We start from the raw sequence: 27,576 nt of genomic DNA on the forward strand, positions 1-27,576 counted from the left end.
TGCAAGGGACAGTGGACTACGTCCAGTACTTTGGGAGTTGTTGGACACACTGCACACATACTAAACAGACAGTTCTTATGTACCAATATCTGGAAATTCCTGAATATAAACATGATGGCCATATGTGACAGGAAGACAGGTAAGGAATTAATTTCAGAGTTAAAGAGATTGAGAGACAGAATTGGAGCTAAGAGCACCACAACTGTCCAAAATCAAGACATTTCTTGAGCAGTAACTCCTACCTCTGCAGGTTTTCCTGAGGGAAATATAAGCAGGGGAGCAAAAATAGGTGTTCCACACATGAGTACTTGTGCCATTTGATGAAGTGCCTTTGAATAATTCTGTATACAGATAAATCTTTATGGGAAAACAATTGTGACTGAATCCCACTTTAACCACTTCCCAGCAGGGCAGCCGTCTCCCATAAAAACATGGATCTTTCCTGAGTTTCTTCCTCAGACAGCTTAGAACAGTCACCCCTCCAGGAAGTACAGATCCAAAACCACTGGCAGCTTCATGCAATTAGCTGCCTGGTATGTTTTGTAACAGAAAAGATCTCATGCCAGCAGCAAAGGATTTTATGCCATGTCATCATCTTCTGTCATCATGTGGGCTACTCTCATTTCAGATTCTGCCATCTCAAATCCAGATATACAATGTAATTAAGGCATACTTCTGGACTGTCTGCTGACTGAAGCTTGGAAATGGAGCATGCATTTGCAGCTTAAGTCTAAAGCAAAGGGCAAATGACAAAGGTTTTGCCATGAAAAGCTGGTACAGCAGCCAGAACAAAACAGGTTGGTTAGATCTCAGTTTTTCCCTTAGCAGGTAGTCATTTTCTCCATTGCCTCTTGTTTCTCCCTGTCTGATCTCAGACAATTTCCTCAGGCAACATGTTTCAAAGAGTACCTGTGCAGCCAGCAGCAGCAAAAGTAGCTCAGACATTGGCAAATTCACACATATCATTGGCCTTAAGTATGATTCAAACAAACAGACACAGGTTGGGTGTTGCAAAAGAAGAATGACAGAAGGAAAACAGGAAAGAACATTAACCACGGGCAGGATTTGACATTAACCTGGCTAGTCTTAATATTTACCATTCAGCTCCCTTATTTGAGGGTGGATGGAATGGGAACAGCAGGACAGTAACTACTCAGTGAGCATCAAGCTATGAACTACATACATATCCCAACATCTGCACAAACTCTGAAGTACATCTGTCAATACATGACTTCTAGCTCCCCCAGATTAGAATACCAGACTAGATTTAGTACTTTGATAACTTGGTTCTGGCAATGGACCATATATGATGGTTCACATGAAGCAGAAAAACAACCCACACTGCACTGTTGCCAATTGTGCAATGCTTTATCCAAGGAGAAAAATTCTTTCCTGACCCCTAGGCAATCAGTCTGTGGTCCGTAGCATGACATTTGGCTGTTCCTCTCAGGCAGAGCTGTAGCACAAGTATTCTTTAGGCTCGTAAAATTAATGAGCATCAATATTACCCTCGAAAATTATACACACATGCAGCCAAAGCAGGTTGAATTAACTGCTAGCAGCAAGCAAATGCAGAGGTTAATATCACTCTGGACAGGGAAAGGTTTCTTGGAAACTGACGGTTGACTTGTCAAATTTTATTGCTTGACACTCAGTGACATCAGTGTAAAGAACAAGAACTGTTCATGCTATATTTTTAATGTATTCAGTCTATTGCTGTTTAAGTTCAGCAAAATTATGTATGGGCAGCTAGTCACATAGTTACTCTGCTTCCACCTACACCATAAACAGAAGTAGAGTAGACTTATGGCAGCATTCAAATAACTGCTAAGTTCTACAGTTCATCCAGTGATGTGCAGCTGCATTAGAGAGATACACAAAAATTATTCAATATTGCAAAGCATTGATAAATATTCCAGTGATTCCAGTTTCTCCATCAGAGAAACAAACAGCTTAAAACAGAGCCTGGTAACATGCTGGCATGCTCTTCTTTTCCAAAAGTATCTTAAGAAGTATTGACAGACAAGGTAGAATGCCTTAGCACAAGGTAGGGGTTACTTCCCGGAGCTGTTCACCTCACATAAGACATGCAATGGAGATCTGCCCATCAATCAGTTTCTAACAAATTGCAATCCCACAACACAATTTCAAAATAATATGGGAAGATTTCCCCACCAAACACCTCAGCAACTGACTGATGAACAACTTCGGTGTCCATGCAGCAGAGGTTAGAGGAGTGCCTGGGGAAGGTAACCTTGTTTTAGCCTAAGTGGTTCCACCCCTCAGTCAGATTTCCAGGCCAACATCATCTTCATGCACTTACAAGATGATAAGCTAACATTTTACCCTGAGATCACATTGGGAGACTGAGATATGCAGTCAGACATAGATAAACTTGCTGAGATTTTAGCAAGAAAACCAGGGTGGTAGTAGGAGGAACAGAAAAAATATATTAATGTTAATGGCAACTCCAATTCCTTTCCACTTCCCGTTTCCTACATTTATGGGCTATTTTTCAATTTTCACTCTCTCCTTGATCTTCAGTTGCCATTTCACACAATTTGTCTTACATGCTGTTGGAAAGAAAAGCAAAAAGTTTGACTCCAGTGCTCCCTCTTCCTTGTTCACTTAGTGAGAGTACAGGATCATCACAATATCAGATTTATATCCTGTCTTGGATCCTCAAAATGTTTGTTTTTTTCTGATAAGACAGATTCCACTGCAGAGGAACTCTTTGAAGAAAATCTCCTGTCTAGCCATTTTTAAAACTTTTTATTTTTCTTTAGCCTAAGTCTAGTTTAATATTTATACTATGTGATGAAGCAGAGTATCAGCAACAGACCTTCATAACATCTGTAGCTTATTTTCCAGGATAGAAAAAACTAAGTATGTTCAGTAGCTACCTCTATTACTAAATCATATTAAATTCTGTCCTTCTGAACCCCTGGAACATTGAAGTAATGGAAGAAACTACATTCTACAAAGTAGCTAAAGATGGTCCCATATGATACGAGCTCTGAGGCTGCAATCTAGAAGGACTGCAGCTATTAAATGACAATGTCCTTCCAAACTGTGGCATTGTGTCCCCTATCCCCCTGTACATGTTACTAGACCAGGAGCACAGCAAGACATTCATTTGGACCCAGCAGTTAAAAACAACAGAACCAAACACAAGCGCCCCAAGCACATGACATTATAAACAACGGATCACACAAATTCAATTTTTATAGGCAGTGTAATCATTATAAAACTTGTTTTTCTTGCACAAGGTAATAAGGGGAACATGCTGTGTTTGTATTACTCTGTATTTCCAACTATTATAATGTAGGTTGTTCTCCCTCCCCCAGATTTGCAAGCTTGTATCTCAGCCTCCAACTAGAGTTGAGTCCAGGGAATTTGGAACTAATGCATGATGATAAAGATTGGCTGTTTTATGTCTACAGCTGTGTTGCATGCTTCTCAGCTGCATTAGCTGAGAGAGGCAAAACAAAGCTACCCTAAGCAAATACCAGACAATACTCTGCACAGCAAGAGGGTGAAGTGCCAAAGACAGTGGCTGTAATTACCTACCTTGGCTTGCCGAGCCATGGAATACAACATAAGGCAGTCTATTTGCACAAAGTAATTGCACATCTCACATGTATTTCAACAAAGCTGTGGTCTGGATGCTTAGCACTTAATAAAGCACTTTAAGCAATACAGGTTTACTTCATCTATTTTACATGCATTCAGTCAGTATATTATCATCTGCATTTTAAAGACAGAAAATTAAAAGATTCAGCCATTCTCATATAGTAAAAAGGCAGAAATGGGATTTAAATTTTCATCAAGAGGTTCAGTGCAGAACTTCCACCAAACCTTCATTCCTTCAAGGAACTTAAGTCTTTAAGTTTAATTAGTATTGAATTTGTGTATTTTACCCAAGCTACTAAAAGCCCTGCACAGTTTACCCTTTCCATGTTCAAAGCAACTCCAAAAAGGGGATGGATATCCTTAAAGAATTAATATTTTAAAGCTAGGTCTGAAAAAATATTCAAAACAGTGATGGCACTCTAACTTGTAAGACAGTCAATTTTACCACAGCTTTCTTTTAACAAATAATAAAAAGTCTGCAGAGAGAATTAAAAATTGGAAATACCCTACTTGAGTCTTTAATTAGGAAACATAAGAAATGTAAAACTAAAACTTAGCAACATCACACAATTCAACTTTCATTTCACTGTACTGTTATTGCTAGTTGCAGTGCTGTCTGGAAGAACCAACCACAGTTAGAATAGTATTGTACCAACATGCCATCTTTTCACTGTGTTTGCAACCCATCAAGGTGAAATACTGGAAAAAAAAAAAAACAACAGTAAGAAAGGGAATGTTCATTGGGACTGGCCAATGTTGGACACACAGAGAGGATTTCCAATTGGTATCTCAACATTCCAAGGAGGTTATTTTTGAAAAAACAAACAAGCAAATAACAACAACAAAAAAACAACCAAACAAAAACAAACAAACAACAACAACAAAAAAACAACTAAATATTTGATAAAAAAATTCACTGTCTCAAACACTTACATCAAAGTTCTGTTTTTTGTTTGTTTTTCTTTTTTCTTTTTCTTTCTTTTTTTTTCTTTTTTTTTTTTTTTTTTTTTTTTTTTAAGAATGCTGACTTTTCTTCAAAAAGTTGAATCCAAGAACTACTACCGAGTTTTAGTTTTGTACTTAAAAATTGACATATTCCAGCAATTTTCTGCTCTGTTCCTGATGGGAAAAAAAAAAAAAAAATCCTAGCCTGCTTTTGCATAAATAAATAAGATATATATCAGATGCCCTCTACTGGCCCTCTGTTTAAGTTAGTTTCAGAAGTTATAAATTTCCCAAATTCCTTTTAGCTTTTCTTTTGTTATCATAAAGTTGCAGCTTCCTGCCTCTGTCAGGGAAATCCCACCACTTCAAAGATTAGAACTGCATTCAGTTTGATGATATAGCTGTCAGCACACAATCAGAGCATGACATGGACAGGAGGAAGCTGAAAGGGGAAAACTGACAGCCCCAGGAGAAAGATTTGGGTATTTGGGTTAAGGGAGAAGAAAGAAACATATACAGAACACATGAGAGACCATACCAGGGTTGAAGAACAAAAGGAATATGGATGCTGGTAAGGACAATTCAGTGCCTCAGTTGTGAGGTGAAGGAGAGAACATGGGATCCACATATGCCCACACTCTGCCAGTCTGTCTTCTGAAAATGCTTTTTGCTTTCAGATTAGCTACATGTATGGCAGGTGGTGCAGATACAAAAAAGTCACAACTCTCTTTTACAGATTCCTAACTTAACTACCAAGAAGCACAGGTAACACAGTTAGCTTCGTGCTACACATGAAGCTTCAGAAACAGGCAACCTTGGGTGGCATGGAGATCAATATGCAGTAGGAGAACATGTGCTCTCTGATTAGAGACAGCTCCTGAGGCAGTTTTCCACTGATACTTAGCTCAGTGCCTGGCGTGCTCATCTAGGTTAACTCAGCACACAGTCAGGTTTTGCAACACTCTACTTAGAAACAGACCTGTAACACTCCTGCCCCCTCAGGAATGGAAACACCAGTGTATTCTTCTTAAGTAAAGGCCCCATATTGAAGAGTCAATTTCACTGGCTTTGCAGACTGTGAGGTAGCCTCAGGAAAAGGCGAAACCAAACAAAGAAGCCCTCCATCATCTCCATTTCTTACCTTTCCCTCAAATCTTGCAGTGGCTCCCAGCTGCACCCGGATATTCCGAGGAGGAAGAGTAAATGCTGGTGCTTCAGCAGGAACTGAGGGGCTGAGTGTCAGGGAGGTTTTGGATACTCGAGTAGTTGTCACCAGTTTCACATCCCCCATGATGTGAACTGTAAAAGAGAAACACAAAGGGTAGCATAGAATTTACAACCATTAATTACTTACAGTTGCAGCTAAGAACCAGATCAGAAGCAGATTGTTCTGTATGTATGCTATATGCATATACATAGAGTCTTCAGCCTGAAGAAACAAGTGCTAGGTTTTGGGTGGGGAGCTGAGACCAAGGAAGATTTCCTGGTGTGCCTACAGTTGTTACAGGGTCACAGCCTTGAACTGAACTCAGTTTGAACTCTCAAGTCCCGGGCCAGCTCCTTAACCAAGAAGTCATCCCTTACAACTGCATTAAATTGTAATAACTTACTTCAGGAGGATATTTTTGCAATATGACTTTGATTTTCCTGGCCTGGAATACACCAAAATCAATAAGTCTCAAAAGCAGAGCCAGTGTTAAATAAGTCTTATGAAATAAAGAGACCAGGAGACCTCTGTTTGCACTGGAGTTAACTTGTGAGAGGGAATGTGGAAAATCTGATTTTTCATATCGTGCTTTCAAGATCTTAAGAAATATCTGGATATCTCCCTCCAAAGTACTGCTAGTACATAACAGATACTTTAGCTGAAATTCCAAGTCTCTGCTTTACTGCAAATCCTTCTGCAGCACATATACTAGTAAAATAGCGCCAAATTTCTTGCTACAAAACTGGCACTTAAGAAATCTCCTTCTAGGTATCTGCTTCAGAGGTGATTCTTCTGCTACACACCTCATACTTCCCTAAAAAAAAAGGCAAAAAAAAAAAAAAAGAGAGAAAAAAAAAAAAAAAAGAAAAAGCACTATTATATTTGTTAAAATGTAAAAGCTTGGGTTTTCCAGAAAAAAAGTAGTCACTCGACAAGTTTAACAAAGAATAAAACTGAGAAATGGCTTGACTAACCAATAGATCATGTTGAACCAATGAAGAACACTGGCCTTGCAACGGTCTTTTCAATCTCAAGACCACTGCATATTTGCAGCTTCTACAACCAACAATAGAACCTATTCCATGAGTTTCCCTTGCAACTCTTTCTGAAAATCTCCAGTTTTTCTCTGAGTACAGAGGCTGAGAAGAGCATTTTTAGAAGCTGACTAGACAACTTAGGAACACAAACCTCATTCATTTCTATTATGATTTATACTCCACTGTCATGTGTACTTCTGAAAGCCAGTCTGAGAACACGGTACTTCCATACAGCACACCTGGCATGTTCAATAAACATACAGCATGCCACTCTCAAGAAACACCTCTTCATTGTTAAAAAACAGTTTGAGGGAGCTCCTCTCCTGGAAGTTATTAGTCTGGAAGTCAGATGGCTAATCTAAACTACGAGTTTTGGCTCCTTCACGGTCAACAGAGAGAAAGAGGTACCTCCAGAGGTTGTTTTGTTCTAAGGTGAAGAAGCCACAGAGCTTTCTTGTTCACAGGACGCATCTGTTAGAAACCATGCTTTAGAAGGCAACTATTTCCAAGGTATCAGTTAAATTATGTTTGTACACAGATTTTCTAAAAATACTTTAAAACTCCTTTCTTGGTCTTTCTAAGAATCTAGGTGACACAGGTTTTGGATTTCTTCTGGAATGGCATTAAGGCAACATTTCTGTATACCAACATACAAAAGAAACAAGAAAACCCTCTAGCATTTTTAACGATTGGAATGCTTAGACCAACAAGTAAATGGAAAAAAAAGATGGTTCTCTAACAAAGTTTTCACTTGTAAGAAATTACACAAGAGCTAATCTTGCAGAGAATCTGTGTACCTGCAGCCAGTCACTTGAGAGCTCAACTTAAGTCTCCTTTTCCAGTGCAAATAACTCTTTAAAACATAAAAAAGAAAGAAAGAAAAAAAAAAAGCCATCATTTTGTCCTAATTTATCACAGAAACCATAAGAAATAATAACATAACTTTAATTGGGAAAAAACTGCTTGTATTCCACAGACAGCAAAGATGAAATCGTAGACTTCCTTCTCTTCTAACAAGTCCGTGTAGCACCCTGAGAGACAGAGAATGACTGTCTCTCCCAGCTGTAGTTACTCCAATGAACAACCAAAAGCTTGAGAGAAGTATTCATTCAATTAACTGTTCTTTCATTAAGGACAATGCTCCAAACTCGGTTCTCAGATAAAACTATAATTTATCCCAGCAGACTTTCCATCAATTTCACAGCTGTAAACTGATGCCTACCAAGCTAGTATCTGTCAGCACTTTTTTTTTTTTTAAGATTGATTTTTTTTTGCAGATAAAGAACACACATTTTTCAAATCACTAATTACTATAAATATCATCTGATCTTTTATCACTTTTGCTATTTGACACCGATAATTATGTATCTGCCTACTTTTTCTGAGTTGGCTTTCATCCTAAATTGTATTTCTCATTCTCTTTTCTTCTGTTCTCCTTCAAAAAGTGCTTTCTTTAATTTTTCTTTTCACAAATAATCTTGACTTTTCAACATGCTCAGCTGACTACTCAGTCTTCAGATTTTCTTCCCACATGTTCTCCTCTGCTAAGCTACCAATCTCCTTATCCTATCAATGCCAAAATCTGCATTGTCCCTCTAGCTGTGAAATCAGTGATATCTCTCTAGCTCTTAACCAGCAAATCAGTCTGCCAACACAAACCTACAATTAAAATTTTCTGACCATTTGCAATAGTAATGATGTTCCAGGTATAATGCAGATATGATGAAAATCTTCTCCAATCTGAAGATGCTAATATGTTTGATTTCATAAAAAAAAAAAAAAAAGTAATAAAACTTATCATTCCACACACATCTTTGCAGAGAATTTGAAAAGCAAGCAAACAAAACACCAACAAGCAACACAACACAAAACAGAAAAAAAAATGATATACTCCCTAAACCGTGTTAAAAAATAAAAACTGCAACAGCAGCTGCAAAAATTAAATCACCTAGAATCCAATTCAAGCTTGATATTCACCTGTGTAAGTGGAACTTTGTTTTGTCAAATGCCATTAAAATGGCTAAGAAGGCCACATGCACTGCAGATGTTCACAGGACAATTCTCTGGGGTCTAAAATGTTCAAGAAGTATCTGCCCCTAGGTACAATGCACTGCTTATGCAGGGCAACTTTAAGGAACCTTGTTAGGCAGGACACCTGCTCACACACAGAAACCTCCCCATGGGGTTATGCTGTGAGACCAGATTCACCAGGGACATGAAGGAAAGCCACTAGCACACGCGTGGAAAACATGCTTCATCCAACATATGCTCATCTTTCAAGCACCAATGTGCTCAGGTATGTATGGACTGCATTGGACAAGAAGTCCTCTGGCTGGAAAGATCACCTAAAGAAAAGACTGAACTAAACTCCAACAACTTTTTTTCTACTGATTTGTCTGGTTATTCAATTAAACTCCACAATATGTGGAAATTAAAATAAAATAAAATTAAATCAAATTAAAAAAAAAAGAAAAAAAAAAGAAAAAAAAGAAGCAGAGTTAGGAGAAAAAAGCAGAGTAGGGCAACTAATATGGGCATTCGTACTGGTCAGGTTACATTTCTTTTGCATGTTGGTAACATGCCAGAAATTGTCAACAAATTGATGCTTAACATTATAGTGAGACTGTAATATATAAAATAAAGTAATAGCTAGTCTTCTGCATAAGGACATCTTGTGTGGATTTATGCTTTTATAAATAAAATGTCTAAAAAGGGTTGAATTTACCAATGAATATTATCTCAAGTCAGCACAAGCAGTTTTCTAGCAGCATAAGCCTCTAATCATCCACATTTAGCAGTCTGACTTTAATTAGCTGTGTATGCTGAAGATGTTTCTAGCAAATAATTAGGAAGTATTTTTTCAGCTTAGAGGATGTTTAACAATTATGTTCCCAAACAAATAAATAAATCCATGTTGTGAGGTCTGGTGTTAATATGGAACTGCTATGTCCAACTATTTCAAGGAAATAGTGTTCCAGAAAACAAATCTTATTCAAGCTTAAAATTTGATAGGCAGAAAAAATGCAGGTACTTAAAAACTATGGAACACATCTAACTGGTCTTCTTTTATGTAAAAAAACTGTCTAGAATGAGCCTCTCCTCCCTAAGATCTTTTTCTTAGCAAGCTTGCTGCTGAATAAGATTTCAAAGATGCTGCGTGAACTCATAATGTTTCATTTCACATACTGTGCACACCTAAACTATGGTCTTTAAACAAAACCAACTGTAACTGAAGTTGCAATACAAACATTGTGGTATTAAACATAAAAGAAAACCACCATGCAAATGTTGGCTTGTAGGCTAGTGATGTGGTTAGACAGCATTTCTAATCTGGATTTTTTTTATTCTTAATCCTTTCTAAAAAGCACATAAATCCTTACAAATTCTCACAGTGTGCCCTCTAATCTTTCTAATACCAAAGCAGACTAATGTGTTTCAAGCATTTTCTTCTGGGAACAAATCTCTGTCACTCAATACTCCGCTCACAAAAATAAACCCCAAAAAACAAACACTGAGAAATCCATCTCATAGTTTTTCTCATCCACTTAGTTTATATATATAAATACTTACCATCAGCTTCCTACATAACCATTTAATTATACTAATTTCCTTTTACCAAGTCCTTCCTCCAAGGCAGAAGAAAAATGAGTTGCAGAGAGGGTGTGTGTATGAGAGTGCGAGCGTGTGCAAATGCAAGGAAACCAGAGCTGCCAGTTGAAAAGCCTTTATTGGACTTACTGATATTGCAACTCTGCTTAGTGCAACGTAAGCAGCACATTTTCACTTGGTCCAACTTTTCTGTTATTTTAGCCAGACCGCCCTCAATAACCTCTGAACCATCTCTGAAATCTGGACACAATCTTTTGAGCTCTTTAAAAATAGGAGCAAAAGGCCAGCCCAGGGGTTGGAGCATTTGTCTGCTATTTGGGAGTCCTGGTCGAATTCCCTGCTCCATATTGGGGCTGCCTGCATGACCTCAGGCGAGTCACTAAGCCTCCCTTTTGCCATGGCTCCCCATTTTTGAAACGGGGATTATTTACCTCCTTGCCGCAAAGAAGTGCTGTGAGGATAACTATATTAGATGGGGGAGTCAGGCTACAGTAACAGGACTACAGAAATAGCATAGGAAAAAAAAAAGGCAAAAATTACCATAATTACAGGAAGCCGGATCTCATTATAGACTTTTTTTTTTTTTTTTTTTAATTAACCAATGGGGTGGTGTTTTCAGAAAGCATGCATTTTAAAACACTAGGTAAAATTTATTCCCTTACACAGATCACTGAATTCAACAGTTATGCTAGGAACTAAATGTCATCCCTTATGCCTTAAAACCTTCAGTATTTCAGAACCTGCTTGACAGTTTCCTCTGTTCACACACCTTATTTTCCTCTCTCACAGCTCCTTTCTTTACCACAAGGACTAACACGTGGTTACCACACACCTATACAAATCTGAACACACTCTCCCCAGAACTACAGAAATGATTTTTTGTAGCCACGTGACTTGTGTCTATCTTTTCAGTCTTACCTTACAAGACCACATAAGGAAGTATCCTGTCTCCTCTCAGCTACTGGTACCCAAGAAATGGCATGCAGGGAGAATGATAAACCACAGAGGATCAGCAAAGAAATTCAGGTGATAAAGTCACATGTGGATTTAGCAGGCAAGACAAGGCAGAACTGGAACAGAAAGCAAGGAATTTGTAACCCCACCAATCACAGCTATGCTCTAGGCAGCCTTTCCTTGTATCAGTTCTGTCTCAACTTGACTGGAGTTTTTTCTTCCATTGCCTCATACATAAATGACCATCTTATTCTCACTGGTTCCCTGCCTACCTAACCTCTAGAAAAGCCTTTTTGTCATAAAGATATTCAGGGTGTTTTCAACCCAGACTCCAGAATGTCCAATCATTTTCCTAGTAAAATTCAATAGCAACTATTAGCCATGCCAGAAGGAATAGGATCAGATGCCAAACCTTCACACACCATGTTCCAAAAATTTTGCAAGCTTAAGTTTTGGCAACACCATGCATGTAAAATCCCTGAGTATGTTCCTACAAAGTGCATTTGCATAACTGTCCTACACAAATGGGAATTACAGGCCAATTTGTGATTTGTGCAGAAGCTTTGCTGTCACTTTATTGATCCTAAAATAATCCAGGTTAAGTTACAGTTTCATTTGGGACCATTATGTCAAAGACTTTCCCAGAAGTAAGCAAGGTCTTCAAATCCTATCATTTCAGTGCCTTGGATTTCACACTCAGCAAGTCAGCTGTGAGGCTTTGCATCAGCAAGAATCTTGGTGGTACATCAGAAAAAGGACGGAACAGGTTCAAACTCTTCCAGGTGCTCATTTTAACAAAATACTATCGCATCCAGTATATGGTATTTCAGACACAATAATGTTCTCCAGGCTGTCTTAAAGACTGAAATATTGTCAGCTCTAAAGAAGATGTATGTATGTGAGACTGTGGTGGAGAGCTTGAACTATAGTTGAGCTGTAGTTCCTACTACAGTAGGAACTTTCTGAAATGAAGCTAGGTCGTTTTCTTTCTTCCTTCTCCCAGATCTTCTCTTTACCTACTTGCTTTCATGACTAAGATGAAACAAAACCAACAGTGGTGTTTTGTGGAAGATTTCCTTTATTTTACTGTGTCTTGGGTATCCCTGTAAGAACAATGACAACCCCTACTTATTTTTTCAGGGCTGCTTCAAGGCTTAGTTCATAAGCTTTTATGGAATATGTGAATCACAACTACCATAGAAGTGTCCACAAGTAAAAGTGGCTAACCCCATGTGACTTATTATTTAATAGTCAACCTAAAAGTAGCCCTCTTTTTTGGAAAGTGCCTAAAAGAGACAAAAAGATACTGTCCTATGGTTTGCATGACACAGAGAACTGAACCACTTTTACTAGATCAGGCTTAAGAGAATCTATCTAATCAATAAATTTAGTCCTTTTTTGGATTTGCATATCTGTTGCAGCATAGGCTTTACCCTGCAATCATTTCCATGATAAAATCACACAGTTGTGCAAGGAATTTCATCCTGATCTTGTGAAAGAATAATTCAAATGATGCTAATTGACATTTACTTATATATAGGTTTGCTAGAACACTAAGAACACTAGAAGTCTGGTAGTCAAACATCTTTAATTACTTATATAAACCATAAAAGGAAAACAAAACAACAAAAACAACAGCAAAAACAACACCCACATGTTTTTTTTTTTTCCAAACAAAAAGAAAACCACAACCTCCTTATCCATCAATTTGTGCTGCTTAGCCAGAAAATCACTTACAAGGATGCGTGTTTCTTGCAGATGCTGCCTGTTGTAACCATGCTCTAATTTTCCTCAATTTAACAGTTCTGTTTAGGGTACTTGACCATCCCAGGCCCACTGAGATGTGGATACTTGACTTGTACAGACATCTAACTTCACTTACTGTCAGAAGTCATGTTGTTGAAACAAACCACATCTAACAAGAGCCATGATATCTGCTTTTGCACAATCACACCGTAATGGTTTCTTGCTATAGAGGGTATTTCAGGTATAAGGAATGATATGGAAAACCATATGAAGAGAGAAAAGGATATATACCTTTGATAACATACATTTATCTTGATTATAAACAGACAGGCTACATAATCCAATTATTCCATAGCCACTGAACATTAAAATTTCAGAAAAGAAGAAAAAAAAAAGATACCCATTACAAGCAGCTGGACATGAAACTTTAAAGAATGCAATGGCATTTTGAGACTCAAAAATGTTTAATTTGAAACATCAGATTAAGGAGCAGTAAATCAAGAGAGACCATAAGAAATACAACTTCTTTGCAGCTGTTATCTTAGAAGAGATATGAGCAATGAAATATGACATGTATTGTGCAGGTTCAGTAAAGCACCTATACCTATGAATTATTTTATAGCAGCAAATTGGAGCCAGAGGGAAACGCAGGTGGCAAATGGGATGCAAGCTGGGCTTGTTCTTGCTGATTCCAAAGTGGCTTCCTATAGAAGCACATTGGGGAGAGTAATTCAATCTGACTTCAAAACTTGCTACAGTTCTAGTTTACAAGCAGCATAAAAAGAAAAGAAAAATAATAATAATAAAAAAGGTAAGACCTATAGAAAGGTTTTCAGTGTACTAAGCAGCAGATCACTGTCAATAAAGTTCTACTATTCAAAATCTCCTTTCACTGTTCAAACAGTACAGAGCTTGTGACACCTTTAAGGAGAGCAGTATTTAACCTCCCAGTTTAGGAACACATTGCCTTCAGTCTTCAGGCTGTACTTATATCCAACTCCCACTCCACAATCACTGGCCAAACGCATGAGGAGGGCTTGCGGGGAAGGTTAATTCATTCCCATGTCCATGATACACACCTGCAAAATGCCATCACTTTCTAAAAATTCAAAACAACTGTAGAAGTTCTAGAGTTGGGACAAAAGCCAGCTTGCCACATGGAGAGGTAACTCCTTCTTGTCCATCTACCCACAAAGACAAACCTGATGGGATACCCTGGCAAATGAAAAGCGATCTGGTTTGAAAGTGGAGCAGGCAGTGAAGCCACAGACTTATGGGTTCAAACCAAAAGAGAAACGCACCAAGACAAGCACTGGCACTAAAGCTCCTGGGATGGAAGGGGAACCACAGCAAAGACTGAAGTTTGCTGGAGATGGTTTTAAGCAGCTGATTTGAGAGCCTGCTGTATGTTTCAAAAAATCTCTATCCCAAATTAGAGCAAAACCTCTCTCCACCACAAGACTAAACCAACCATTTTCCAAGTTAAAAGCACAAATTATGTTTGTAAAGGTACCTACAAAGAAATTAAAAAAAAATAAAGTCAAGATGTCAAAACTCCAAGGACTGAATACACAAATAAATCTTTTATTAAGAAAGATAAAATCTATTTATTTTGTAGTTCCCATTTTCTAAGTGCATGGTTCAGAAAGGCTTCTAGCAAAACTAACAAGTTTAATTTTAGATGAAGCTAGCATGGGACAAGTTTTATGAGGTTTAAATAATAAACTAGCTTGGAAAAAAAAAAAAAAAAGACAATAACAAGAGCTTATTGACTTGCTTAGTATTATACAGCAACAGGGGGCAGAACTTGGGAAGTGAACATTTTGTTTGAGATACTTCATGAAACATGTCAAGACAGGCAACCTAAAAGAAGCTAAGATTATTTTCTTGTGATTATTCTTGCTTTACCATTTGATTTAAATAAAAGTAGATTCACAGTAAAAGTCATGTTTTTGCAATGTCTTAGTGGTGGTAGAACATTATTCTAAACCAGTAGTTTACAGCAAAGTTGTCTTCTCTCTCTTTTTTTTTTTTTCTTTTTAAAAATTATTTTTCTTTCAGGTTCCATATTTCAAAGAATAACCACAAGATTAACTTTCCTTGATGGTGATGCTGCAGGTGGCCAATTGCTGTTGCCCATTTCCAAGCCAGTAGGGCCATAAAGTTGCATGAAAGGTGAGTCATGGAAGATTTGTGGTTCATAAAGCACAGAATATTTAGCCTCCACATTTTGCTTTGCGATTTAGTTTCAAATACAGCCAGAACTCAAAAATGAAAAAGAGACCCAAGTCTGCCAAGTTCTATGCCATTTGGGAAAATGAACACATGCACTGTACTGGCTGAGGTGTGTGAACCCCAGGGTAGCATTGGAAAGAAACCTGTTCACTTCAGCCAGACATAGACTGGGCCATGAATAAACACCACTAAGTTTCAAATTATGCTGCAAATACTTAATACTAAAGGAATTAGGTTCTTCATTTGAAAAAGCCACTGGTTCTTCATGCTGAGATACTTTGTACAAGGCCAGATTCTGTGCTGCCTTCCATTCTATGAAGTCCCATTAACTGTCAGCACAAAGCCTGGCCCATAAGCTCTCCCACAAGTTTATTTTTTCTGGAAACTGCAGTTTTGTTCATGTATGCAAGCCAGCATTCTCCAACAATCATCTGTTACACGTCAATCTTTCACAACGTATTTGGCACCATAAAGCAAATAAAAACACTACCTTAGTGAAAAAGTTATAGCCTAGATGTGAGATGAGCTGTACAATGACAATTTTTTATTTTATTATTTTTTTTAATTTTAATTACCAAAGAGGCAGTTGGTTTTATTTCATAAAAGCACCTAAATTACATGCAGAACTTACTGCTGCAAGATGCTCCAGAAAGCCAATTACAGGCTTGACAAGAACATTTCTTAAATTGCAGAAGAAAACTTTCTACAGGGATGATAGCCCTCACAACTTCAGGATAAAGCAATGTGTACCAGAGAGAACAAACTCCTGGTTGGTCCACAGTGTTCTTTCACCCACATTACTTATCAGGCACAGAACAGCTTCCTATAGCCTTTTTCTTGTCTCTTTTCATTGATAGAAAAGAAGTAAAAGCTTCAAGAGCACCATCTCAAAGAGAGCTATACCAGAGATTATGAAAAAATTAAAGCAGTCCTTATATGATGAAATGTGAGCTCCTATATGCATCATTTGAGTTGGAGACTTCTTTTCTACTTTACCTCTACTGTACAGGTTTTAGCAATGATGTAACCAAACAAGAGCAGCTTCTAACACTGAAGCCACCCACCTGTTCTTCTTGGAGCTTGCTAGGTTCCACATCCAACACTGCATGCTGCACTCAAAGCTTGAACCAGCTAGAGAGTTTTAAAACTAGCAAATAAAAATCGTCATGTGTTTTTATAAATTCTTGTGTGGAGAAATTCCCCAATTGGGCCCCACTAAGTGCAGAAGTTAAGGTGGTAATTATACTGAAACACTTAACAGCTTGCTGCAAAGAAAATGAAGAAAAATTAATTCTCAATGGGAAATGGGAAATAAGATCAGAAGTCATAAGCTTTTAATTGTACCAGGGAAGAATCAATTTAGACTTTAAGTAAAAAGTTTAAGAACTGAAGCAGACCTGGAAGAGATTGCTTAAGGAGTCTGTTGAGTTTTCAGTGCTGGAAGCCATACAAATGTCTGTCAAGAATGACATGTACAATTGATTTAGCCTTGGACATGGGAAAGACTGAATGGCCTTCTGAAGTCCCTTCCAATCCCATGACTCTATGAGTAAGCTGACAACTGATGTTAAATTTGGAATATAATATAGGACTTTCACATGCTGGATATGGGCCAGCAAGACAACTATTATTCTGTAGAGAACACTATAAATCTGAAAAGAAACAACTGTTACAAGGTGAAAAAAAAATCAGCTTATGAAAACCACAACAATATCAATATATAAATCATTAACATTGAAGGGCTTACAAGAAGGAGGGAGACAGAAGGAATTTGGATTAATCTTACTTAAGCACCAAATCTCAGCCAAAAGTCCGTTTCTGATAATAAGCAAATACAACTTTCATTTAAGACATGTAGACATGAAGGCAAAGAAATTCGTGCCTTTAAAGACATTTCCCACTTCAAACATAAAGAAGCTGCCCTGTTACATTCAAACACCTTATTGTACAAAAAAAGCTCTTTTACATACTTCTTACTGGGCTTGCAAATCAGATAGTTGCAGTACATTATACAGATTACAACAGAATTATTCAGCTGTGTTCCACAAAAGTACACATTGCATGCTCTTGAAGCCATCATCTTAAAAGTGTACGTAAAAGAAGATTCATATGTGAAACAATGGTTTGGAGCCCCTTCACATCTCAGTGGGGCTGGTATGAGCAGAAGACTGGTTGCATTCAGTCTGAGATCCAAGTCTGTCCTGACTGCTCTGCTTCCTGCTAGGAAACAAGCCCAAGAAGGGCCAGTTTTCCTTCTTCTGCAATGGAATTTCATTAGGATGGTTCTTGTCAGAAGATCTGGGCCACATCCAGAACTTAACCCCTCCTTACGCAGTATATCTGCTCAATGAACATATCAACTTTTATTCTATAAGCACAGAAAAAAGTGGTATAAATAAAAAAATCAAAATCTTTCTGTCATGATCACAAAGCACAAACTTTCCCACTTGCCTTTAAAAGGCCCAGGTGGAACAAGGTTTATCACTGCAATGACCTGATGAAGATGTTCAGCAGATGCTTGATCCTGTTTGTTACCTCAATTTATCTATCACATTAAGAGTAACAGGCATAAGCTATCCTCACTGGCAGCAAATGATAGGAGGTAGATACCTCTGTGCCACTTCCAGGCAGAAAGGATATGTGGCAAGGAGAAAACAGAGAAGAAAAGGAAGGACTGAGATTTTTTTAAAAAAATCAGGAATAAGAAGGAAATTGACAGGAGATTAAACAGACAATTCTGAGGATGCAGAAATCATTGAGGTGGGAAGAGTTCGGTCACACAGGGAGAAAGAAAGAAGAACACGGGATGAAGACTTTCAAAGGCTGATTGATTTTCAGCTGAACTGGAAGTATGGCTGAGAGTCATGATGGCTCCATTGCTGAATTTTATCTTTAATTGAACTAATTTCAGAATACTTCCTTTGATTCCTCTTCTTTCTCCTCATAAGAGATGACAAATAGTCCAAGAACGACTGAGGTTCATACAAGCCTCTTTTGATAGACTTTCACCCACAAAGATAGGTTGTGGAAGAATCATTCTTCCCTCATCCCCTTCCTCTTTTTTAAAATAACTTTGTTGTTTGCACATTTATTTATTTATTTATTAAATATTCCCTGCTCTTCCCCTTCCCACTCCCCTGAAGTTATTCACTTAATTTGTCTAATTGCCAGTCTAGGGCAATTCTCCTTTTATAACATCCACCAAACTGCTCTGAATGCCAATACTGAAAATGAGCAGGCCAGACAGGCACCGATTATCCAAGTGGTTATACAGATGAGAATAAAAATGTGAAACATTTATATTAGGAACAGAGAAATGTATTATTCACTTTTATAAGATAAAGCATTTAAGGACATTTTTCAAAAATGAAAAAAAAAAAAAAAGCTAGTTCTTCAAAAGCAACTGGGACTTCACATTACATTACCTTTTTTGTATCTCTCTTCTCTATATAAAAATTGTTCATGTTTTCTCTATTCTCTCTTCATTTCCTTTTTCCTTCAGGGATTTCTTCTTTAATGATAAAGATAAGCATCCATCTCTTCTCCTTAAATTACCCCTCCCCACCATCACATTGAGATACTTACACTTAGCAGACTAACCTATTGAAGTCTGAAGATTAAAATTCAATCTCTCTCCATCAAATTTATTCTCACAATCTATTTCTGCAAAGGAGGACAGAAAGTAGAATCCAACCAGTCTTTTTTTTTTTTTTTTTCTCTCTCTGTGTTTTTTTGTTTTGTTTTGTTTCCTTTCTGAGCACATATTTTATTTCAGAAGTAATGTATCTGAGGTAAACACTAGACAAAATAACATTGACTCACTTCAGTTTCACCAAAGGCAATAGAGAGACTGCCAGTGCCCTTAGCAGCACCTGAAGAGGGAAGGAGGCTAAAGGCTCTTCATTTAAGAGCACCAGCCAGGAGACTTGTTGTGCTCATTAAAGAGCTCTGCAGTCTCTGAAGGCCAGTTCAGAACTGGGCACACTTCTAAAGTCTGCACAGAAGCTCTAAACCAGATGGGACCCAGAGGACCATTTCCCAATATAAAAATTGACCAAGTTTACAAAATCAGAACACATTAAAAGTAAGCCTCAGTTCTAGGTGTCTGTGAAAGAAAGGTTCTTAATTAACCTGGAAATAACAAAAGAAATGGGAAACCTGAACTTTGTTTACTACTAATGGGATTATAAAAGTTCAAGGAATTTTGTAAAGCTTGTGGAGAAGGTTTGAGAAAACATCAGTAAAATCCACACCATTTTCCCCCATATGCAGAGTCTGTTTTCCTGTGTCAGGAAAACCCAGAAAGTCATCCTAAGAAACTACCACACACAGCATCAAACTGGAATCAGAGTTCTGCAAACCACAAAAATCCCCTTTCAGATAAAAATCCCCTAGTCTAGAAACTGGCACTAATAGGGTAAGGGAGAAGGACAGAAAATTGCCTTTCCCAGTGGACCTCTAGATGCAGCACAGACACAATTCTAGGAAAGGGCAGTTTGATCAGTCGCACAAGACAACTTATTTTCTTGTGTAGGCTTTTAAAAGAGAGACGGTCATTTCCAATAAAAGACAGTTGAAAGGATAATCCATATCCAGAACCGGTAAATAGGGAGCAGAAATCACAGCATTGAAAACTGGAAAGGTACACAAACAGAAAGTTCACTGGTCTTGCTGAGGAAATTCCTGGAATATTTGCACCTCATGTGATACATATCCAAGTCTGCTGATCTTGGAATGCTTGGGCTTGAGTTTTAAAAGATGTCCTCAAAATCACATGTGAAATAATTGATCACTGAAAGAACTTTGTGAGAACAAACACTTATGAAGAGAAACCAAGCACTTAAATATGCACTTTTTTCCTAGGGATAAAAAAAAAAAATAAAGAAAGAAAACTGAGTTGTACCTAAGGGAGTCAGAATGAGAATTTTATGATGATGATGATGATGATGATGATGACTATTATTATTATTATTATTTAAGCATTCAGAATAGTTTCTGTGAAATCAAGTTGTGAAGGAGAGAGAGAGAGATAAGTTAATTAAGAAAAATAAGCCCATATGAATACATAGACTAGACGTGTGTACCACAACTCCAAATCAATATGACAATATTCTGACAAGTATCAGCATATCCAAATCTCTCACCGCCTATCTTTGGGGTCCACAAAATAGGAAGCTAAGACGGCAGTGAAGGCGCAAAGACCTTTTTGCTCAGCACTTCGTAGGCTGGCAGTGGAGTTCCTGGCTCGCCACAGTATCAGAGCTTGTATTGCCCAGCATCCGGTGCTCAGGAGAATTTTACATGCTACAGCACAGGAAAAGTTCTCTGATGTCTCAAATACTTTTCCCACAAATCCAATGCCTTTGCCACTGTTCCCAACGGCCAAGGACCTCTTCCCTGTCAATATATCTCCACCTTCCTCTCCAGTGTTGCAAAATATTCAGTTAATTATTAAGTGATCTATTCACCTGAGCTTCTGCTTAGGCGATTTTTCACAGTATCTCACCTCTGGCTACTCCAATGAAGCCACAGCTGCGTTAGGTTTTTACATATACCCATACCACATCAGCTACATCTCTCCAATGCATCTTTTAGCTTCATATCTGAACTCTCAATGATTTTAGTGAAGACATATAGAAAGTCCATAGAAGAAGCAGAACCCAGTTCTATTGCTGGCCTTGTGCTCTGTGAACTAGTGTTTTCTTCAGTTCTTAAACAGCTGAACAAGAACTGATCTGAGTTCTGCTTTTCCCATGTTTACCATCTCCTTCTTCCCCTGCATTTCCTCATGGCAGTATTCAATCTGTTGAACTCTGTTGAAAAACTCATCTGTTTTCTGAAGGATTATTTTTTTCCCCTCCATGGTGTGCGTGATTCAGCTTGAAGGTTATTTTCCTTCTCATACCTTCTTGATACCTTGCATCACTGTGAGATCATCTACTGACTCTTCCTGTCTTTTCCATCTTTCCACAGCAGTGATGCAATGTTCCAGTGACATCACTGTTGGATGCATATTCTACAGACACTGCTACTTATTTCTGAAACAATACATACCTTACAGTGCACCAGACTATTTAAAATTAAAGGTAAAGTACAGAAGCCAGACAAGCACAGGTAAATAGAACTTTTTTTTTTTTTTGATTGTGATTATTATGTTTTCATAAGGGACAGGAATCTCTTAGGGTAAGAAGCTAAGTTTGCAGCTGGTACAAATCAGTTTGTTTTCATAGGGTCATAAAAGTGAACCAGTGTACACTGGCTGGGGATCTGGTAGCACATCCTTCTGTAAAAGTTTTGGCAGCTCAGTGTAAACCCATTAATCATGAACTACAGTACTATAGTTCTGTGAGATCTGCAATCACAATGACCTGGCATTATTTATTCTATTTCTTATCTGACAGGAAAAAACAGCCTCTAGGAATCTGCCTGGTGAGGTACAGGACAAAGGATGATTTCTGCCTCTGAGGCAACAGCCTCATAGTCAGAATGACTGAGTTATCTGAAACCAGAGATAGAGTAGCTAGCAAGATTTTTCTTCTTTAGATTAAATAGCACAGTCCTGTTTTCACATAGTAGAGACATTTCAAAGCATCCTTTTCATTACTTTAATAGATAACCCCTAAACAGAGTAATCTAGGCAAATTCCACAGAAGATCTAGTAATTTGAATAGTGGACAGGGAGTCCAAGCTTCCAAATTCTGCTTCTGATCTTGATTCCCTCTCAGTTTGTGATCTTTTCCTGTCCCCGTTCTCCTAATGCACCTCCTGGTTAGTAAAAGAATGCTATTCATCTTCGAGATGGCTATGAGAGTTGTTTTTTTTTAAAGTACATTTGACAACTTGATATCAAAACCCTGCTGCAAGAAAACAGTAGAGCCTGAGTCTTCAGTTTCTAATCATCTTTATTATTTGCACTGTAAGTGCCATTCATGCCAGCTTTGTATGACTAGGAATGACAGCCAAAGAATTTATACTTAAGAAACTCTTAGCAAGCAGCTTTATAGACATTCAGAAATGTAGGATGGCTATAAAAGAGATTATAGAAATTATGCAAGTTGTTATGAGGTACCTGTTGCAGCTTTATGCTTTGTCGTTAAAGCAAAAAACACAGACAAGTCTGGTGCTTTAAAGCGTGTGGCCATATGCAGTTTTGTTTAGAGGACATTGCAACCCAAGTGATCAGCGCCAGCAATTTTATTTGGTTGGTTCTACAGGATACATCAGAACGATCCACCCAATAAATGACAATGAAATAAGCTTTTCTAGGATCCTAGAAGATGGTATTACACTGCATGTTTAACAGAGCATTGGTATTTCTAATGCACAAAGAGTCACGAACACAAAGCTGAAACTGATTCCCTACTTGAGGAATGGGGGGGGGGGGGGAAGTCAGGACATATTAAAAAGACTCAGAACTGCCCAATTTTCTATTTTAAAATTTTGGATATGAAATTACAGCAAGAACAAATAACAGCAGGCAGCAGAACTCCAAATAAGAATTGATTTGTTAGCAAAACAGGCAAGAGCAGCTTTTCCCAGCACTATTATCTAAGCCCATGAGATATCTGAAACAATTATTAACTGCTTACTACAAAGAGGTGGCTGCTCCTGTGCTGGAAAAACAGACACTGTTCTGGATTTATTGGTGCTATGCATGAAAAGAGATCTGGGAGAAAACCTTAAGGAAAACAATTTCTACGGGTTTCTGATATCATGATTAGACATCCTTACAACAAAACTTGAACTAAATAAAATTACCCAACTTGAAAGGGTTTCTTGTAAGTCTAAAACTTATTCCAATTTCCTGAGGTTGGCAAACATTTCAGTTACCATTGCCATCCCTAATCACAGCAAGTTTTTCTTTCCACAGTATTGGCTTTTGTCTGCATTTGAAACCCAAGCTTACTGCAAACCCACATCAAGCAGAAACAGGATAAAACAGATCCATACTGAGCCTGCATGCATGAAGCTGCGGAGATTCTTGCTGCTGTAGTCACAATAATTGTTTTTCAGCTGAGAATCTACTGGTCCAGTTCAGCAAGTGACTGCTTTGCTCCTGTGCCACACAAAGCCACAGAAGAATGAATCTAACCTTATGTTGTTATTATTTTTTTTAAACATATGTTAGCTGGGGAACAGCAGCACAGAGTCTTCGAAGCTTGTAAAATGAATTAAGCAGACAAATGCACTGTATTTGTTTTCAGTTCAACAGGAGGCTCTTATATTGAATGCATATGAAGGAAGAGACATGCTAAATTGAACGAGCCTGGAGGCTTAAAGTGATATTAATTCCACTTGCATTCAGCCATGTGGATCCAATGATCAAAGGGATTTAGAAGCAAGAAGGGAATAATGGAAATATCAACACTCAGCAATTCCCCACTGCCTCAGGGCAGCCCAGGAAAGTAACAGATGTCAGGGAGCAGCAGGGCTATCTCTTCATACATCGAACAGAGACAGGAACTACAGTCACACTGGATTTCCAGGCACCAACCTCAAATCTTCAAGGGCTTATTATGAAAAAGGGCCAATTGTGCTTCTCCTACCTGTCTCTTCTATAAGCTTAAAAACTTTTTATATAGAGTACCACTAGTGATGGCTGACAGATTTCCTCCTAGGATGATTTTGAAGAGATAAGAGCACCAAAAGACTTTTCTAGTGGGTGAAAATTAGCAGGTAAGACTTTGAAGAGGCCAGAGGCAGACCTGTTGAGTAGGCAGGTGTTTAGGGTATTAGTTTACCATCATAATAAGTGGTTTAACTGTCGTTTTCAACCCAACTTTCTGTGCTGGATCGATTCTACTAGACACCCTAGTTGTCTAGGCTGATTGATTCCCCTAGACACCCATTCCCACATCACAAGAAAAATAATAAAATAAAATAAAATAAAATAAAATAAAATAAAATAAAATAAAATAAAATAAAATAAAATAAAATAAAATAAAATAAAATAAAATAAAATAAAGCTACCATTGACAGCTCTGCACCAATACATCTCCTGCCTTAATGGCATTATAAAATATTGACTAAGCTAAAGAACAGTTCTTGGTACATTATAGATTTCTAATCTGCAGAGACAGAAAAGGAAATATATAACATTGATCTATGGAATTTCTTCTGAATACCAATATGAGCCATATTTGCCTGCACTCACTCACTCTAACTGCTACATTGCTTCATGCTGAAAAAGCAGGCTTGTCACTGTAACACAAACTGTCTTTATTAAACCACAAAGAAATCAAGATTTTCCAGCTCATGAAGGATCAAAATCTCTGCTTTTGATTCTGTGGGGGATCCTCAAAAGATTGGCTCTGTAGTGGAAGTACTGCAGCATCAACAAGCAGGGAAAATAGATTAAGCAATACCTGCTTATGACCAGTTCTTTTCAGCTCCCAGCTTCTCACTAGCTGTTAAGTATTGGAAAAATATACTTCTCTGGAATGAGCTTTTAATGAAAAACAAAAAAATTAACATCTTCTGCTGTTGTGAATTTTGGCTGCTCCAGCTGTATTCATTTTCTTTCTTTATTCCTGCAATGACATCACTCAATAATAGGAAAAATGGAAATCCATTGCAAACTTAATTCACCGCCCTTTAAAGGACTGAAGATCCGAACTGTACTGAATTAATACATTTATGGGAACAGGGCTACTCCCTTCAGGAGTTTTATACATACGTTATTTAGAGGTCCAGACACGTGAACACTGGAAAACACAGTAATAGAAAATGCAGTCTTTACCTAGAAGACATCTCTTTACCTAGAAGAAGGCTGTAACTTTTAGTCATAAGAGGAACAAAAAGAACCTCAAATCCTTCAGTAGTTTGAAAGCTGATAAGACTACACAATTTGAAAAAAAAAAAAAAAGTCTAGAATTTGTGTATTTAATTCTCAAAAACGGTTAATTGCTTCTTCTTTTATAGACTTCATAATATAGTCATGTTTATCTAAAATTCTTTCAGGATTTTTGAATCCACTTGAGAAGCAGACATTCACAAGAGTGGAGTGAAAGGATTACAATAACTCACATCAGCTGTTTGAAGAAGTATAATTCCTTGAATGTAGACTCTTAAGGGGAGCTAATAGTTTTATATTGCACTGATGGGATTTTTAGGGGGGAAGAGGAGGGGAAGGAAAGTCTAATTGCATAAAATATATCGAACTTTCCTTTAAGTTGTATTAAAATTAATCAGAGCTGCGCCATGAAAAGCAACAATATATGCCATTCCCCATAAAGAAACAACCCTGATCTATTCCTGGTCCCCATAAGATTTTCAGTAAGTAGAAAATTACTTCCTTCTACACTCACTTCCCCAAAGAAATATTTAAGTGAATATTTAACTAAAGATGATCTGTGCAGTGAAATGCATTTTCCATTTTTAACAGTAAACCTGACCAAACAAGAACTCTTCCTCCTCCAATGTCTCTAAATTCCAAGATATCCAAAACAAACAGTACATTGCCATGCTCACAGATAATGCACTACAGTTGTATCCCAGTGCTTCAGCCATTCTCTTTGCTCAAACCTAGACTGATTTTGTGCCTTGTTAATAAGTTGAATCTCAATCTAGTGCAGTATCATACCCCATTCAGAGCTAACAGCTTCCTCTTTTCCTTGGTAATGGTTGGGCTCAGGTTAGATATAGCTGTGTCTGTTACACCTGGAACTTCACAGAGAAAACAGGCCAGACAGCACAAATACAATACAGATAACCTGCATGGTAAAAAAAAAAAAAGAAGAAGCACCTTGGCCAGAAATAGTCTATCCTCTATGCATTACTGCAAATCTGTAAATACTGAAGGTAAGAGATTTAGACAACAGGTATATGACTGAAACTACAATTGTTTAAACAGGCAGCAAGAGAACGTGCTACCGACTGATACACAGAAGACTTGTTGAAGGTATTGCCATTTATTAGAAATAAAAGACTGCCTACAGAGAGTTGCAATAATTAGCCTAGTCTTTGCTGATCAATCTTCAAACTGTTAGCACAACTGTTTTGAGAACATATGGAATACAGCAAAAATTCTCTTATCTTTTCCAGATAAGAACTGAGTTGGGGTTTTCCAGTCCTGCATGCTGGCTCAGGCAAGAGGAGTTCCCACTTATTTCTTGGTGGAAATCATTCAATTAATCAATGAAATTATGAAACCTATTCATAGAATCATAGACGTATTTCATATGATCCTTTCTCTCTGTGTATTTTCAAAAGACTATATATATATATATATATATTCTGCAAGAAGAGGGAGGCATAGAGACTTACAGCATACACAGAAGAGCATCTGCCACCTTTACGATGATGACTTGTCCACTGGAAAGCCCTGGGAAATACCCTCCCATGTATTTTGATAACTGCAGTCCATAACCTAAACCTAAATTCCTCTCTACTGTGCCAGTCACTAGAGCCATTCATTTTCTATGGGTCTGAGAGAGGCCAATGCCATTTCCAAACAAAACAAATAAGATAAAGTTTATAGCTTTCACCCAGGATGATTTGTATATTTTGGAATAAACACAAAAACATGAAATAAGGTTACTTGAAAAAAGAATGTGTTTACATGAAAAACACTCGCAGACGCCAATTTTTCACTCCATGGTGGAAATACTGTGCTGGTACTCTTGAAAATTTTGCTTAATAAACTGTGATTGCTTTTCATCTTTTTCTCTCAAATTTGGATCAATACATTCTAATTAGGTACTGTATAGGCTCACCTGTAACAGTGGCAACTCTCCTTAAGAGATTTCAAACACCTCTTAAGAGAAGTCATTGTCCTTGTGCAATACCATACATGTTTTCATTATCAGTAGCTGGCTCCTCAGACAGACCGAGGATAAAGTGAGCTTATTCTTCTTTTGGGTTTCAATTTGCCTATGAGCTGAGAAGTGAGGCATTTTCAGAGACTGCCAGTTTTCCCATAGCCCTGACAGAAGGAGACAGCAGGCCTTCCTGTGGCTGACACACCTACCAGTAATACAATCCAGCTGCTCATTGTGGCTCTCTTTAGTCAAATTACTATTTTTTATTTTGTTTTTGAAGTCACAGCTACAGTGGACAAAATAACCCAAATTGCCTTCGTTAAAGCTCAAGCTTTCCCTACGTCTCTGTTTCGCACAAATGCACACAAGCTTCGCCTGCTTCTACTGACACAAGCCTTACACTTGAGCGTGCTTCAGAGTGACATGCACACTTATGCTCACTCATTCGTAA

The 27,576-nt window shown here is 37.8% G+C and overlaps 1 protein-coding gene across 3 annotated transcripts in view; it reads right to left on the minus strand.

Annotated features, from left to right (window-relative positions):
* The window catches only part of MYLK (myosin light chain kinase), a 204,388-nt gene that overhangs the window by 141,285 nt on the left and 35,527 nt on the right, over window positions 1-27,576 (minus strand). For all 3 annotated transcript variants that reach the window (XM_068687510.1, XM_068687511.1, XM_068687508.1), the window contains one exon: window positions 5,720-5,877. In XM_068687510.1, the coding sequence (XP_068543611.1) occupies window positions 5,720-5,869 (150 nt within the window). In that variant the 5' untranslated portion in view covers window positions 5,870-5,877. Of the gene's footprint in view, window positions 1-5,719; window positions 5,878-27,576 lie in introns of those variants that run through there.

This window comes from Anas acuta, chromosome 6 (assembly GCF_963932015.1).
Source record: "Anas acuta chromosome 6, bAnaAcu1.1, whole genome shotgun sequence".
NCBI lineage: Eukaryota > Metazoa > Chordata > Aves > Anseriformes > Anatidae > Anas > Anas acuta.